General features: G+C 33.0%; 2 protein-coding genes across 2 annotated transcripts in view; one reads left to right on the top strand and one right to left on the bottom strand.

The window, feature by feature from the left end:
* Positions 1-18,694, top strand: part of LOC140442418 (uncharacterized) — a gene marked incomplete at its 5' end in the record, with an annotated part of 80,026 nt that overhangs the window by 19,933 nt on the left and 41,399 nt on the right.
* Positions 1,340-11,608, bottom strand: LOC140441664 (C-type lectin mosGCTL-7-like). The gene is made up of 4 exons (XM_072532532.1): positions 11,426-11,608; positions 5,229-5,281; positions 5,033-5,141; positions 1,340-1,626 (listed from the first exon to the last, which is right to left on the bottom strand). The coding sequence occupies exons 1-4, from the start codon at positions 11,508-11,510 to the stop codon at positions 1,397-1,399; spliced, it is 477 nt and encodes a 158-aa protein (XP_072388633.1). The 5' UTR covers positions 11,511-11,608; the 3' UTR covers positions 1,340-1,396.

The raw sequence follows: 18,694 nt of genomic DNA, 5'->3' as shown, positions 1-18,694 counted from the left end.
TTAGAAGATTCTCGTTATTTCTTTGAGTTTTCGATATTCTTATAAATTTCGTCTTCTTGACATTCATTGTTAGACCATACTCTTTTCCATACTCTGCTATTCTGGTCACCAGTCTCTGAAGATCTTCAATGTTTTCGGCTAAGATCACAGTGTCGTCCGCATATCTAATGTTGTTAATGGGGACTCCATTTACCTTTATTCCAGCTGTTTCACCCTCAAGAGCTTTTTTCAGGACCTCTTCGGAGTAGGCATTGAAAAGAATTGGCGACAATACGCATCCCTGTCTTACTCCACATCTAATTTCAATTTCTTCTGACAGCTGTTCGTTAACACGTACTTTTGCTCGCTGTTTATAGTATAAATTTGATATGATCCTGAGGTCGTTGTAGTCAATCTTCTTTGATTTCAGGACATTCATTAAATGTTTATGTCGTACTTTATCGAATGCAGAGGCAGTCATTACAGTACCAACGACTCTCAGAAGAAATATTTACCCGAAGAACTCAATGTTAAGAAAATGTGGAAAATGTTCAAAAGAAAATGCGTTCCGGCAGCGAAGTATCATACGAAATTTACAGAACCATTTTCACCACAGATTTTAACATAGCTTTTGGTTACCCACGCACAGACACGTGCAGCATATGTGATGAATACCTAGCTAAAATGAAATGTCTCAAGCAAGAAAAACAACCAGGTAATGAAAAACCTGTACACGTGTTTTTAAATGAAAACCAAAAAATTGATCAAACTAAGGAAGACATAACAACTAAAATTAAACAACTGACCACCTTACATGATCTTCATTTACGTAAAGCAAAATCATTTTATTCAATTAAAAAGCAATCAAAGCTTTTAAGTCGTAAATCCAACGTAAAAGAGTCAATCTGTATAGACTTTGGTAAAAATTTTCCAATTCCCAAAATTCCTAGTAATGATCTATACTACAAGTGGCAGCTGTCCATTTATATGTTCAACGTACAGTTCTCTCTGACTCAAGAAGTATCTTTTATGTGTACCCAGAAACCATTGCTAAAAAAGGTAGTGATGATGTTGCTTCTCTACTGAATCATTTCGTATATAACTATTGTGATTCAAACATAAAAGAACTGGAGTTGTTTTGTGGCTCCTGCGGTGGGCCAAACAAGAATTACACCATTTTCTGCTATTTGCATAATCTTGTTCACCATCAAAAAAGGTTTGATTCTATTAGAGTAACTTTTCCTATTAGAGGTCATTCTTATATGGAGAATTATAAGAATATGGGAATAATTAATCAGAAAGCCAGAATTGAAGCAAGTCAATTTATATTTATTATCAATGTGTTACAATGTAGAGATACAATTAGTAACGTTACAAGCTGCACCTACGATTTAAGCAACCGGTTTAACAATTCAAGTCACAAACCTATTTCGCAAACTGCACGTAAGCCTATATAATGTTCATACAAAGCTTTCCAGCGAAGTCCGGTTAACTCATTATATATCATTTCTATACGGCTTCCCGTGTTGTCTGGTTGGTTGGGATACCAGTTGTAGTAGGTGATTGGACGCCATGTATTTTTCCATACCCACCTATTCTGCTCTTTGGCTCCCGAAGTCCAAAACCCATATTCGGGTCCATTACCATCTGAAAATAAAAATATAGACTTAATACACGCAGTTCGGGAAGTGTATAGATCTGATTTATAGTCTACTACTTTAAGGTCGGTTTTATGTATCTCTCCTACGCTTCATTTCCTCGGAGGATACAGGTTTCAGTCCTTTATTCCAACAAAAACTTCATAAGCGAGACTGTAATAGCAGAATAGTCGTCAGGCACGAAGTGCAGTTATGATAACACCAGAAATGTTCAAGGGCAATAACGCTACTAACTGTGGCATATAAAATATTGTCAAAGATTGTGTATGACCGATTGAGACCATATGCGAAACAAATAGTTGGGGGATATCAATGTGGTTTCTGCAGGCAGAAGTCCACAATAGATAAGATCTTCGTCTTGAAGCAAATCTTGCAAAAGACCAGTGAATTTAATATAGACACACATCATCTTTTCATTGATTTTGAGAGTGTCTATGATAGCATCCATCGAGAATTTCTGATCCATGCACTAAAAGAATTTAATATTCCAACTCAACTCATTGATATAGTAAAAGAAACATTTAAAGTACAAAGCAAAATTCAAATTCAAAACCCACTAACAGATACAATCCATGTGAGAACGGGCCTACGACAGGGAGATGCCCTATACTGTATTGTATTCAACATCACATTAGAGAAAATAATTAGAGAGTCAAAAGTCAACTCCAGAGGAATAATAATAACAAAAAGTGTACAAATATTAGTCTTTGCAGATGATGTTGATATCATAGCTAGAAGCGAAAGAGAGATGAAGATAAAGAACAATAAGGCTCCAGGTTCAGATGGAATACTTGTAGAAATGTTGAAGGAGGGGAATGAAATTATTCTCGAAGAATTGAAAACACTTTTCAACGAATGTCTTCACAGAGGAGAAGTACCAGATGATTGGAATGAAAGTTTGACAATACTTCTCTTCAAAAAGGGAGACAGGGGAGATCTCAAGAACTATAGGCCAATCTCCCTGCTGTCCCAAATGTACAAACTGTTTATGAGAGTAATAACTAACAGGTTAACGTCGAAGCTCGATAGCTATCAACCGGTAGAGCAGGCAGGATTCCGAAAAGGTTACAGTACAGCGGATTATTTTCTTACAGTCAGAACTCTAATAGAGAAAGCCAATGAATATCACTTGAACTTATATATTGGCTTCGTTGATTATGAAAAGGCATTCGACTCCATAGAACTTTGGGCAATAGAGAGAGCTATGAACAACTGCAGGATAGACTCCCGATACAGAATGCTCATACACAATATTTACAAGAAAGCTACAATGAAAATACAAGAAAACCAAAGCTATACCAATCAACACAGGAGTTCGCCAGGGAGATGTTATCTCACCAAAGCTATTCACACTTGGACTTGAAGACGTGTTCAAAGACATTAACTGGGCAGATAAGGGAGTAAATGTTAATGGAAGAAAACTGGGTCATTTAAGATACGCTGATGACATTGTAATATTCGCTACAAGTTTCGAAGAACTACAGACCATGATGACGCAACTATTTCAAGCTTCGGAAAAAGTAGGTCTTAAAATGAATTTGGAAAAAACAAAAATAATGACAAATACACCGAACATTCCAGAAATAACATTGAACGACATAAATTTAGAAACAGTAAGCGAATACATCTACCTGGGACAGATAATGAAAATTAACAAAGAAAATCAAACTGCCGAAATTACCAGAAGAATAAGGTTAGCGTGGGCAGGATTTGGAAAACTGAGTTGGATCTTGAAAAGCACTAAAATAGTATTTGAAAACCAGAATTTACGATCAGTGTATCCTCCCTATACTCACGTATGGTTCACAGACGTGGACACTCACCAAGTCCAATATGGATAAAATAGTAAAAGCACAAAGAACGATGGAAAGATCAATGCTCGGGGTGAGACTTATAGACAAAAAACAAACAAATGGATTAGAAGCAAAACGAAAGTAAAATACGCAGGAGAACATGCTGTCAAATTAAAATAGAGCTTCGCAGGACAAAATGCCCGACTGAAGGATAAGAGATGGAACCACGAAATACAACAGTGGAGGCCATGGTTAGGAAAGAGAAGCAGGGGAAGACCACAAATGAGATGGGCTGATGATATTAAGAAGATCGGAGGACACAACTGGAAGCAAGTGGCACAAAATAGAAGACTCTGGATTGATTTGGGGGAGGCCTATGTCCAAAGTTGGATTACTTAAGGCTGAAGAAGAAGATATATATATATATATATATATATATATATATATATATATATATATAGAGAGAGAGAGAGAGAGAGAGAGAGAGAGAGAGAGAGAGAGGGAGATAGTTTATCATCATCATTGGCTTTTACAACTCTTCGTGAGTTTTTGCCGCGTTTACTATTGCCTTCCATTGATTCCGATCCTGTGCTATTATTTCCCATGGCCTTACTTCCATCTTCTCCAGGTCTTCCCTGACTGCGTCTTTCCACCTTTTTCTAGGCCTTCCTGTCGATCTTCTACCATCTGGTCTTTCCCAAAACACATTGCTAATCAGTCTGTCGTCATCACTCCGTACCACGTGGCCTGCCCATCTTACAGAGATAGTTACATCGCAATTATCTATATGTAAATGCTCTGATACCCAATATAATTATGGTATTGGTACATAAGTCCAAAGTCTAAGAATTAAGGATTTGAACAAAAAATTATTCATACCTGCGATTTTGCTAGCGGAGTAATTATAAATCACGGAATCTGGCACAAAATTGGCTCTTTTCCAATGTAAATCTCAATAAAAAAATCTAAGGTTCATTCTGGTAATTTTTGACGCTTTTCCTGGTGGGGTTTCAGCTGCTCGTCTGATCAAAAGCTATTTGGGACTTGATCAGAGGCTGATGACAAGAATCTAGTCCCATTTCAATATTCAAGTGTTTGATAATGGGATTAAATAAATTTTCCTGTATTATTTGCCTTTTTTTAATTGTCTTAACTTACTTTGAATGTTTTTGCGTTAGTTATAAGTTTTCTCTTTAAATCATTATTCACATTGAAAGGTCTTGAACAGATCTCGAACAGATCCTGAACAAGTCTCAAATAGCTTTTGATCAGACGAGCTTTTGTATCCCCTCCAGAAAGGAGTTGTATTGGAAGATTGGTAATATTGGAATTTTACAACATGTCTATCTTGAAGCCGATCTAATTTTATTTTATGTTTTATAGACACAATTTTTTACCAAAATCAATACTATTCGAAATAAATGATAAAATGTTAGGTTAGACCTTATTCCCACTTACACTACTAAAAATAGTGATGCCCACAAAATATGTACCCCTCTTGCATTACTGTCCTAGTCGTAGATGTTATTTGGTAATAAAACCGCAGATACAAATTATTTTTTCATTTCGATTTGTGTTGTGGGTCAAATTCAGGATACTTACAGCGCTCCTTCATCTTTTGGTAAAGAAAGTTATTTTCTTGTTCTGATTCAATACCGACGAGATCCATGTTAAGAGATTTACAATGTGCCCATGCCTCCCACCAACAACCCTAAAAAAGTAAGAAAAATAATACTACCTTCATCCACAAATAAAGGTTTGCATTTTTTTTTAGTTTTTATTATAATATGTAACTTACATGAAAAGTATCTGCAATAAAGTACTGACTGTCACCAAAAGTTATTAGATTACCTGAAAGTAGACATTAGGTTATTACTTACAGTACCATTTTAAATAATTTTATATTTGTTCTCAGTTAAAATATTGTATTATTTCTACATAAATGGTCCCATCCGCTATTTACATCTGTGTATCAGTATATATATATATATATATATATATATATATATATATATATATATATATATATATATATATATATATATATATACTTTTCAAATTATTTTTTCGACCGTACTGTTTTTTTAAATATTGATTTATAGTATGTATCAGCAATCGGTCAGGAAATAAAACTCTATTTGTTCAGTCTCAATATTTCGTCACGATTTTGTGACTTCTTCAGGAGAAAACTGTAAATTTATTAGAATAATTAATGATTATATGTAAACAAAATGAATATTTTAATACTTACAACTATAAGAATGAAAATTTAAATTTTTTTGGCATAGGTATCTAAATAAATGACATATTTGTTTGATTTTATTTAGGAGTTATGGTAACCGCAATATTTTATAGAGTGAATTCCCGTTGTACAATTTTCAGCGAGTAGGTTAAAATAAACAATTACTATGACAGTATTATTCATTTTATAAAGTGGAAAGATGGAATTAATAAAATTGAGAAAGAATCAGGAACACGATAAATTGATCTATAAAATGTAATTGATGGTATGTAGTCAGTTTTAATTTTATAGATCAATTTATCGTGTTCCTGATTCTTTCTCAATTCTATTAATTCCATCTTTCCACTTTATAAAATGAATAATACTGTCATAGTAATTGTTTATTTTAACCTACTCGCTGGAAATTGTACAACGGGAATTCACTCTATAAAATATTGCGGTTACCATCACTCCTAAATAAAATCAAACAAATATGTGATTTATTTAGATATGCCAAAAAAATTTAAATTTTCATTCTTATAGTTGTAAGTATTAAAATATTCATTTTGTTTACATATAATCATTAATTATTCTAATAAATTTACAGTTTTCTCCTGAAGAAGTCACAAAATCGTGACGAAATATTGAGACTGAACAAATAGAGTTTTATTTCCTGACCGATTGCTGATACTATAAATCTATATATATATATATATATATATATATATATATATATATATATATATATATATATATATATTGATTTATAGTATCAGTATAGTATTATATATCTGATGTGACCATTCTGTAGATAAAAAATTGGTAAATCAACCCGTGAGAGTCCTTGTCAGCTCTGTTATCAGGCGCGGTTCCCTGCGATTGGGAAATGTAGCAGGTATACTTGGCGTGGAACAAAAACAGACATCTGGTAGTTGGTATAAAATGCGTAAACATGAAAATGGTGAATAATGATTTATGTTTATGGTCGATACCTGGGGATCGCCAGAGCACGTCTGGTGCCGGCGCTAGACGTGACAGCATGCGGGACGTCGGTGGCAGGGTGATGAGAAGGCGGGCCCCTGTCATAAATCAGCTACAGCCCAACAACAACTACAAGGGAGCCAAACAATAACAAGAGCTCCACTCGCTGAAGGTGCTGCGCTGGAACATCAGCCGAAGCTCACTCAAGCGGGACGACCGAGGCAGCGCATGAAATGGACTGTTTATAAACGAAAACATTTTGCGCTTCTATTACAAGGTGACGAACCTCGGTCGAGAAACGATCGGCTATCAGCAACATCTGTATGCCGAATTTTGCAGGGAGTACCTAAAAATTCAAGTATCTGAACAGAGAAGAGCAGATCAATACCGGGTAATTATAAGAAATAATCTTATCTCAGAGACAAGATGCGATACCATCAGAAGAGAAGTCAAACGAGAGACTCATAACCAAGAGCTAGTTGTAGATCCAATCCCTAATGAGCAGATTTCTGATTCCTCTTTTCATTCAAGAAACTCAACCTGTTAATACAAAGCAGGACAACAACGAATTGCACGATAGCCTGATAAGTGAAATGGCACGTGCAGTACAAGAGTTAAATACGACAAATCCACTTAGCAGACCACCGCTACCAAAAATAAACTCATGTAAGAAACTAGGTGCGCTGTTACAAATTGTGATCACTGAAGTCCTATCCAATTATATCGTGCCCAATCCATAGCCAAAATATTTTGACGAAATGCCCCTGAAGATACTCTGAGAGCGAAAGTACTTGGGCAAGATTTTTATAAATGAACTGTGCTCGATGTCTGCCTTTTATTTGAAAAATTTATATATTCTAGCATTCAATTATATATATATATATATATATATATATATATATATATATATAATATATATTTTATATATATATATATATATACAGTGGCGCACCCAGAATTTGTCTTAGGGGGGGGTTTTGAAATTTTTTTATGCTACCTCCATGTTGAGTCCCTACAATTTGGGTTTTAGTTTAATTTAAAGTACTAAAGATAGCAGTTCCAAAGATTCAGGTATCTACTATCCTGCCTACCAACTAAAACCACCCTCTCTTACTTATGCGCAGTTGACTGTCGCACGTACCGTACTCCGAAAGTGGGATGGCCACTGTAAGGCTGACGACATTTTTGGAACACTCCCTTCTCTTATCTAGATCTTATCTATTGTTCTGAAGCTATTTTCTTGTGGCATTTTAAAGTAATTACTATTTTAATGGGAATAAGCTAAAATTGAAGGTTAAAATAAGGTTATTGACGTTTGACATTAATCGAACTTGTAAATACAATACATTTTGAAGACGGCTATCGCCGTATTCGCGTTCTCCTCCGGGAATCCTCCCGGTGCAAGGCATGCTCCTCCTCCAAACCTGTCGATTCCATCGCTCTTCTAATTCCTTCATTTCAAGAGCGTCGAGGTCTACCTCTTTTTTTTCTTCCAGGGGGCTTCGATTTGTGAAGTTTTTGGGGCCAACGTTTGTCAGACATTCTCAATTGATGTCCAAACCATTTTGAACCTCTTCTTTCTATTCTGTCAATGACCGTTTCTGTAGCATTCATGTTATTTCTTATAGATTCGTTAGTCTTCCTTTCCTGCCTTGATATTCTAGCACTTCTTCTCAAATAATCCATTTCAACTGTCAACAATCTTCTCTTCAGGTCTGCATTAATTGTCCATACTTCAGAGCCATAGAACAAAGAACTGATTCAACCATGGTTTGCCCTATTCTTTTTTGTTCCTTTTGGAAATGTGGTGATCCCACCATAAGGAGTTCAGACATCCTACAATTTTACGTCCCTGATTACTTCGTGTTTAATTTCGGTTTCTCTCAAGCCGTTCTTAGCAATGAGTGGATCTAAATATTTAAATTTTTTCACTTGTTTGATTTCCACGACCTCGTCTATCAACACTTCAAACCTTGCATCTGAACTGATAATTAAGTAAATATTCTGTTTTCTTCATGCTGACTTGTAACCCCCATTTTAAATATTCTCTCTATAGACACTTTATCATAAATTCTAGATCATAAGAATCTTGAGCTAGGATGACTTGGTCATCCGCAAAGTTTAGGGAGAACAGTACGTCATTTCCTATGGGGATTCCCATTCCCTGGCAGTGGTTTTTCCAATTTTGGAGGGCTGAATCAATATATAAATTAAACAGTAAGGGTGACATACTGCATCCTTGTTTTAATCCTTTAGTTTCTTTTATTGGCTCTGATAGTCTATATCCGATTTTTAGGTAAGTAGTGTTATCACTGTATACTTCTGTGATTATTCCTAAAAGGTATGGACTAATGTCGATTTGTTGTTAAGCTTGCCACAATTTAAGTCTTGGAACTGTATAATACGCCTTTTCTAGGTCGATGAAGGCTAGATGTACTTCTGTACCAACCGCTATTCTTTTTTATATTAATTGTTGGAGTATAAACAAGTTATCAGTGCAAGATCAAAGATCAAAAATTCAAACGTCAATACGCTTATTTTAACCTTCAATTGCGACTTATTCCCATTAAAATAGTAATTAGATCTTATCTCTGTCATTAGCCCGGTTGGTATTTCTCTTCTTCTTCTTTCTTTTTAATGACTGCTTGGATGTAATTGTGAACACTATTCCATCCCTCCGTATTTCCCGTCATCTTTACGATCATCTCTTACAGTCACAGGGTTCATACCTATTTCTTTATACATTCTGTTTCTCTCCACTGTACATCTATTACACTCAGGTATAGTCCAGTATAGTATATACCACAGTATAGGCATTTATCTGCATCTGTCTTTCTGAACCTATGAAGATACGCCCTAAAACAGACAATCTACCCAGTCCCTTAGGCTCGGGATCAGCATCTTTGTCCACTGAGCAACATCTTCCTTGTTGTTCCACTCTTCTTGACATTTTTCCATTGATCTTTCCCTTTCTTTTTTTTATAGCTGTTGTCAAATGCTTTCTTCTCCCATAGAGATGTCTCTTTTCTTTTCTACTGCTCTAACACATGCAGAGGAACACAACCCGTGATAGTCCTCAAGACCGCCGCAGATACAGTCCTGTAGGCGCATGCTACTCGCAACAGACTCGTTCTGCCTAATTTTTTATAAGCCTAATATTAGTATCTATATCTAAATATAATGAAAAATATTATTAATTATTGCGTATTTATACAATAATTATTGTGTACTACATATTTAAAGTGGTAATTTAATTATTCAATCAGCGTTTTGGATTTTTTGTATTGTGTGTGAAAGACAAGTTACATTTTTCTACTATTCTTTATATATTGTTTACTTTATATGCCCTGGGGGGGGGGTTTAACCCCCAAAACCCCCCCCTGGGTGCGCCACAGATATATATAATATATTTTATATATATATATATATATATATATATATATATATATATATATAATTTTAACTATAAACTATAAACTTTACTGACATAATAGACCGGATCTTATATTAGTTAAAAAACTAACGAGACAGACAACACTAATGGATGTGACGATACCGAACAATAATAATCTGCGTGTTAAATACAACGAAAAAATCGCCAATACCATTCTTCTGGCAATACGCCATACTTCTTACCATTCATAGAGATATCTCTTCAAAGGAAGACAGCTTAACAGCTATCTCGGATCTATAACTAACAATGGCAACTGCGAAGAAAAAATCCGGAGACCCATTGGTATGGCAAAAAATGAGTCGCTGAACTAAAGTTTGGAAAGACATATCTATCTCTCAAAAACTCAGGACGAGACGAATGCACTTGTATTTTCAATATTTCTATACTGAGCAGAAACTTGGACCCTTTGGGTACAAAGACGCCAAAAAATTAATGCCTTTGAGATGTGATGTTGGAGAAGAATGCTGCGCACACCTTGGACAGCTCATCGGACGAACGTTTTCATTCTTAACCAACTTGCCATTAATAAAAGGTTATTCACAACCTATCTGTAGCGAATTCTACAGTTTTTTGATCACGTGGTTCTCGGGGGTCCGACCAAATTCACTATTCAGCGGGTTACTCATTCTGGGAAGCGCTCAAATCAGCCGGAGATAGAAATGGAGAAACATTGTTAGGGGTATTGGAGGAAATCACGATCCTCAGTAATAGGAAAACAAGAGAGAAATGGCAAATGATAAATGTACAGACTTCTTAAACACGTGCGGTAAGCTACCCTCTCCCGTGTGCCACTCTGGTGTTGCAAGACACACATGCAGTGGAGGTCAGGGCTTACGAAGGATTTCTTGTGGACTACAATGGAGCTCGTTATTATATAGAACCTGAAGATTTCTGTTTGTGATTATATGACGTTCTCGTTGGTGCAATTTTGTGTTATATATTGTTATTTTTTACTTCTTTATGTTGTCATTTTTAAGATGTGTATATAATATGCCATCCGATAAGTAATTAAATAAAATAAACAATACAAGATAGATTTTGGATAGATTAGGTATACATATTAAGGAAAAGCATAAAATACAAACAAAAGGCTGCTGTGGTTTTGTATTCTCGTCGTTCTGATCATAAACAATCGTCAGTATCAGTTCTATCTGAAATGAATCAATACAAATCAGACAAAGAAAATGTGGTCTAGGTCTTCGATTCTGTTATAAAATTTACAAACAAAAGTCACTAAAACAATAGATAAAGTAAAAATCCATGAATATCCATGTAAAACTATCCAGTATCATAAAATTTATATTAATTCAATTTTAAATCAAACTTATGTATTTATTACCTGGTAAATTCTTATTTCCTTCAACGGCATTTTCCTTCCATATTAATACGCACAAAAATAAAAATACTGAATTTTTATTAGTCATCTTATTTGACTGGCACTACATAAAACCACAATAAAACTATGTACGATCAATTTGAGCATTCCGTTTTTATATATTATATCTCTGCATCGGCCCTTTTAAAAATTTAATTAGCCTTTAACCTAAATGGTTTAGTTTTGTAGATAAAGATGTTTTTAAACTGCGTTTTGGAAAATACGTTTTATGATAAAAAAATGTGCAAGTTGGCAACAAAGACCTTATCAAAGTTTTCTAGATAACGCTCTTTTGAAAATATATTTTAGGAAAATACGTCTGATATATGATTAAAGACAATTAATTCATTTAAATAGTATTCCATTCATATACCTTAATGACCTTTATTACAGATGCCAACTTTAAATCAAATGTTTAAATTTTATCTCAGGGTTCTTTTGTGAGTTCAAAAATACTTTTGATTTTTAACAGGTTTTAATACATACAACAGAAATAGAAGAAAATAAAATAAATGCCAATGTTTGATACAATTAAAATATATTGATAAAATATGTTGAAAAATTTTATTTAACCTATAAAACAAACCAAACATATATATATTGCTCCATTCCTATCGTAACAATTGAAAACTGCACAGCCAATATTGATTCGCTTTACTAAATAACCAATACTACTTAACTATAAATTATAATACAAAAAAAAAACGGGTGTGGCAGTCCAGTGGGACTGCCGGTAGAAGTTACACTTCTATACACGCGTTCGTCGTTACAAATTTATATGGGAGTCAATCTGCACAATCATTACATATGTAATGCTATAGGTAAGAGAGAGCGGAAAGAGAAAAGAATTAGGTATACAGGTATATGGTACATAGTTTGCTGTATATAAACATTTGACCTGTAATAGGAGTATAGTAAGTAAATGAAGGATTAAATCAATATTTTAATGAAAATATATATTTTTATTTTCATATATGTATAAAAGGAGTTGAATGCAAAACATACTCTGCAGTAAAATTCATTGTTAATTATGTAATTAATATAAAAATACAATATAATACACTGCCACATAATTCAATATTATAATACAATACAAATTAAAATGCAATATTCATAAGTATTTAAATATGACAATATACATAACTTACTTACGCATATGTTTAATTTACCATGATAATAATATTAATAAAAAAATAATAATATTAATAAATATTAAATATGTTTACAAAAGAAACATTTTTATTCTCGAGAGAGAAAGCGAGAGAGAAAATATATCTTGTCTCTCTCTTACCTATATCTTACATATGTAATGATTTTGCCGATTCACTCAATATATACGAATACACACAAATTTCCAACGACGAAAGCGCGTATATAAGTATAACTTCAAAAAATGTTTGTGGAAGATAAAAATAAAAAACCAACAACTAGGATTATGTTGTAAATTTTCATTTTACTTTAAAATTTAGCATTTTTGCGTATATTACATATATTTAATAAGACTAACGTTGGGTTTGTAAATATTTCACAAATAAAAAAGGAAATTCATATTGGGATTCGAACTCACATATACCAGCGTATAAACCAAACACGTAAGAAATTTGCCAATTAGACATGACACTAACGTATTTCAAAATTGACAGTTCTCGGTCATACAGTGATTTATTGTAATTATTATTTTGAAATACAAAAGCCTAAAATAATTAAGAACATTTAATAAATAATACAAAACATATCACATAAATAATAATATTAATGTATATTATATTATATATATATATATATATATAATATTATATATATATATATATATTTATATTATATATATATATATATATATATATATATATATATATATATATATATATATATATATATATATAATATACCTATATAATATTAAATATATATGCAAAAGGAACATTTTTATTGCCGATAGAGAAAGAGAGAGAAAATATAATTTTTGTCTCTTTCTTACTCATATCTTACATATGTAATGATTTCACCGATTCACTCCCGTGCAAATTTCCAACGTCGACCGCGCGTATAGAAGTATAACTTTGCGACCAGGAACAGAATATCCCATCAAACATGAAACTTCTCCTCCCTCGCCATTTTCAACCAATGATCTTTTAGTATTTCAAACAAACACACAGAAATCTGTTTCTACGAAATCCATCAAATTAATATTTTCTTGTTTTTGATACACACCCAACTATGGCATCTGCATAAATTAAATTTCTAAACTTTCCCATTTTTGACAAGACAAAAGCTGAACACGGTTAATCGCGGTTTTATATTCTCTTCGTTAAAAAAACAAAATCAAATCATACAATATTTAATTCTACCTAAAATCTTAAATCTATTATCTATCACAATCTAAACTTTATTCACTGAATTTTGTTTACACACAAATTTTCACTGTAAAGTGTCTTTTTATATTAACTGATACCACATACTTGTATCTATAAATGAGTCTTTGTCAATATTCTCCCCATTTTAAAAATCTCATGTATATTTCTGAATCATAATATATATATATATATATATATATATATATATATATATATATATATATATATATATATATATATATATATGTATATATACAGTGTGGCGCACCGAAAACGAAACAGAGGCATTTACTGGCAGATGATTCTTTTTTTGAAAAAACGCTCGGACCCGTCGATTTTGTTTTCGAGGGGGACACAAAATTGGCATAAAATCACTTTAACATTTGCAGCCCCTTAAGCGGGGGTGGCATCATCCCTAAAATCTTAAATGAAAAGGGGGGTCAAATGATCCATTATTTGAAAGGTCTTTCAACTCCCTTTATAATGATGTAAAATTCATGTATTCAATTCAGTAGTTTTGGAGATTTATTGATTTAAAGTTTAAAGTAGACTTTAATAGGTACATCAAATTAGTTTGTACTTCTTTCAGAAGAAATTTGAGTAAAAGCATTTTCTTGATAAGTAAATGCTTTTATTTACTACGCCCATGGTTTATTAATAATAAAAATAGCAATTGAAGTGTCCTTTGTGTCAAAAAAAGTTGTTTCTTGAAGAAAGATAAGTAGAGAATGCCACGTACTTATTTTAAATAGGAAATAGTACATTAGTTTGCGATTGATTTGACCAATCTTTGTTGTTAAAATATCATTTATTGCTTTATACATAAATTAACCATGGTATATTCCACGGCAGAAAGGGTTGAAATTATTGAAATATTTTTCGGAAATAATTAGTGCGCTAATAGAACAGCACAAATTTTTAATGAGCGACATGAGAACAATAATGTGCACCGAAAATATGTTCTAGAACTTGTAGCTAAATTTCGGGAAACTGGATCAGTCGCCAATAAAAAACGTAATATTGAAAATCCTATAAGGAACGAAGCAACAGAAGTGGGGGTTTTAGGGATCTACAATAGAAGTTATTGTAGATCCTACATTAAGTACCCGCAAATTGCAAACTTCGTGTGGTGTTAGTCGACGTACTATCCAACGGATTCTAAAGGCCCATAATTTTCATCCGTATAAAATTCACCTTGTACAAGAACTTAATGAAGACGATTTTGATAAGCGATTAGAATTTTGTGAAGTTATGAGTGAACGCATTACAAACGATGAACAATTTTTATTTAACATTTGCTTTTCCGACGAATGTTCCTTTTTTTTAAATGGCGAAATAAATCGTCATAATTGTCGATATTGGTCGGACTCTAATCCCAGAATTTACCATGAGGTACACACACAGCAGCCACAAAAATTAAATGTTTGGGCTGGCATTTTTGGCGATCATTTGGTTGGTCCTTTTTTCTTACCTGGAAATTTGACTGGTGAAATGTATTTGGAATTACTGCAAAATGCCATAGATCCTGCGCTAACAGATATAATTGAAAATCATAATGATGGTCGATACGTTGATGTTCCAACAGGATGGTGCCCCACCACATTACGCATTAAGAGTTCGGCATTATTTAGATCAGAACTTTCCAGGTCAATGGATTGGTAGAAGAGGTGCCGTTGAATGGCCCCCAAGATCGCCAGATTTATCACCTTTGGATTTCTTTTTGTGGGGTTACTTAAAAAGCAAAATCTATGTTACTCAGCCAACATCCTTAGAAGATTTACGACAAAGAATTGTGAATGAGTGCCATCAAATTACTCCTCAAATATTGCAAAATGTCCGGCAACGTTTTCAGCAAAATCTTTATTATTGCATGGAAAGTAATGGTGGTCATTTTCAACATTTACTCGGCTGAAAGGTCAGTTCATTCTTTATTTTTTAACAACTTTGCTGCTATGTATTGATCTCCTCTTACGATGATGTATTTAAACTTTAAATCAATAAATCTCCAAAACTACTAAATTGAAGTACATGAATTTTATACTGTATCCAGAAATTTAGTGTCTCATTATAAAAGTTATTTTAATAACATCTGTAAAACTGAATAATCCCTTGTAAGTACTCTATTGTTGTATAATTATCACAGCTATCCAAGCTGACAGGACCGGCATATAGCCAAGTCAACTGTAGGTTAGTACATATAATCAGATCAAATATTATCATTCAAGCGTAATGTCAAAAAACTCTTTTTATAAACATACAAATTTCCCATAATTATTGTATTCTTTTATTTATCATTATTTTAAGTCTCAACGAAATAAAAGCGCCCAAAATTATGAAGATCTAAATTTAGTTAAATTGACTGGACCGGTGGTGAAAATTAATAAGTTTTGGGAAAACGGATAATATCCCGAACACATTAGAACTGACAAACCCGTATATACAGTTATAATGAGTAAACGTTTAACTTAATTGACCTATTACCAAATTACTTAGAATTTATACAACTTTCTGTTACTTATCGTTAATTGTTTTTTAATTTGAAGAGAGTTGTACGATGACAAACTAACACTTAAAAAGTCTGCTTCAACGGAATTGGTTGTAAAGTCGTTTGAGTGTTCAGTTTGTGCAAAAAATTAGTTGAGTATTGTAATAAAAGTGTTTATTTTTTTAGAGTGTGTACACTTGCCGGTGAATCCACGTAGTCAAATTTACCTTTATTGTATGAAACAATGTGGCGTCCCTGGAGTCCAGAGGATAATAGGGCAATTCTGCCAGTTAATGAACCGGAAGCAAATCGACACGGAGGTAATCTTATTCAAGTATTAAAACCTGAACAGCGCCAACGAATACATTTATCTACTGATGCAAAACAAATTATTGCTAATGTTTTTCAAACTCTTGTCGAAAAAAATATGGACAGTAACCAAGCCTTACATGAAACGGCAACTTTGACTAAAAAACCATTATCCACACTCAGAAAAATTGTAACTAATCCTATTATACCAAGATTAATAAGACGAGATAACAGTATTTCTCGGAAGCTCGATCGTGCAGATGAAGATCTTATTCGTCGCAAAGTGTATGCCTTGTATGAAGAACAAATTGTACCCACACTAGATATATTAGTTGACAGGCTTCACGTCGACAACACTGAAATTAAGTGTGGTAGAATAACTGTTTGAAAGTGTTTGCAACGTATAGGGTTTAAATAAAAAAAAGTAGATAAAAGACAGGTACTTATGGAATCCAATCGTTTACGGATATGGCGAATGGAATATTTAAACAAAATTAAACAGTGTCGTCGAGAGAATAGACCTATTATTTATTTAGATGAAACGTGGTTTGATACACACGATACGCCATCTAAAGCTTGGGTAGATAATAGTCAATCTTGTTCAACAAAAACGCCTTCTAATAGAGGAAAAAGAATAACAATATTCCATGCTGGATCAGTCGATGGATGGGTTCCACATGCCTTATCTCTATCAGTGATTCATGTCTCGATTACCATGACAACACAACTTCAGATATATTTGAAGACTGGTTCAAAAATAAGTTAATACCCAACATACCCCCTAATAGTGTTGTAGTTATGTACAATGCAACATATAGCAGAATTACTTGTATGACAAAGATATTTATTTTCAGATAGATAATAGTAAGAAGGATTTATTGGACATTTTAAAAAGTTTGGCATTGAAAAAAGAATACTTTTGTGATAATTATGCCGAAAACATGGGTCATACGATTTTAAGACTTCCACCATATTACTGTGTATTTAACCCAATCGAACATATGTGGCATCAAGTTAAGTCAAGAGTTCGAAGAAATAATACTTCGCCACATTTAAATGCATCTCTCCTGCATTTAATTGGAAAGGAAGTACTCAAAATGGATGCGAATAGTTGGAAAAATGCAGTCTAATATGTTATGAAAGCTGAGAATTCATATTTTCCTACATATAATATACAAAATATTATCATCAATTTAAAAGACGACAGTGATAGTGACACAGATTTAACATAATATCTATGTGATGTAATATTTATACTCGTTTTGTGTGTATGTGTGTGTGTGTGTGTATGTGTGTGTGTGTGTGTGTGTGTGTGTGTGTGTGTGTGTGTGTGTGTGTGTGTGTGTGTGTGTGTGTTTTGTGTTTTATTGGCACTGGTTTTCACAACCAACTGGCCAGTCAATTTCATAATGATTTTTTTAGACTATAACTTATCACTAACTCAGGGGAGCAATGTGTAGTCTCTGTGTTAGTATTTATCAAAAAATGATAAATTTCTTTATTAATAATTTCACGAAAAAAAATTATTCTTCACTAAAGGTTGTGCATCACATAAAATTATTAATCAATAATCTTATAAAATATTAAGTGGTAGATAGGGAAAATCATAATTATTATTTAATACTGAAGTGATTTTAAATTTAGATATACAAGAAAATGTTCTTTTAAAATGTTTGTAGGTATTAAAAATTATGTCCAAGTTTAGATTCATGGCCTTCTAATAATTAAATAATACATTTAAAGTAAAAAGTAAATAAAAAAATACTTTTGCATTTGTTGATTTTGTATATTGAATAAGTTATCAGTTTATGTATTTTTTTCTTAATTATCTAGATATTTATTTAAATTAAATATGTAATGTAAATGCCAAATAAAATATAAAATTCGTTAAGCCGGCCCTTTTTACTATTTACCTGAAGAGACAAATCTCTTTATGGCGTCGACTTTATCAGCGGGATACTTTTAAATTCTGCATAAGTCAGTTCTTATAATTGTGAATGAACTATACATCATTGTAAAGGGAGTTGAAAGACCTTTTAAATGATGGATCATTCGACCCCCCTTTCCATTTAAGATTTTAGGGAT

The sequence above is a fragment of the Diabrotica undecimpunctata genome, chromosome 5 (genome assembly GCF_040954645.1).
Source record: "Diabrotica undecimpunctata isolate CICGRU chromosome 5, icDiaUnde3, whole genome shotgun sequence".
In the NCBI taxonomy this organism is placed as follows: Eukaryota; Metazoa; Arthropoda; class Insecta; order Coleoptera; family Chrysomelidae; genus Diabrotica; species Diabrotica undecimpunctata.
The sequence above is the reverse complement of the archived record's forward strand: the minus strand, read 5'-3'. Positions and strand labels throughout refer to the sequence as shown.

Excerpts from the sequence above, each read along its gene's own strand:
- LOC140441664 (XM_072532532.1), bottom strand. The coding sequence starts at position 11,510 with ATGACTAATAAAAATTCAGTATTTTTATTTTTGTGCGTATTAATATGG. Across the intron at positions 5,282-11,425 it reads AGGAAATAAGAATTTACCAG|GTAATCTAATAACTTTTGGT; the intron begins GTAATAAATACA and ends GTCTACTTTCAG. Across the intron at positions 1,627-5,032 it reads CCAAAAGATGAAGGAGCGCT|ATGGTAATGGACCCGAATAT; the intron begins GTAAGTATCCTG and ends TTTTATTTTCAG.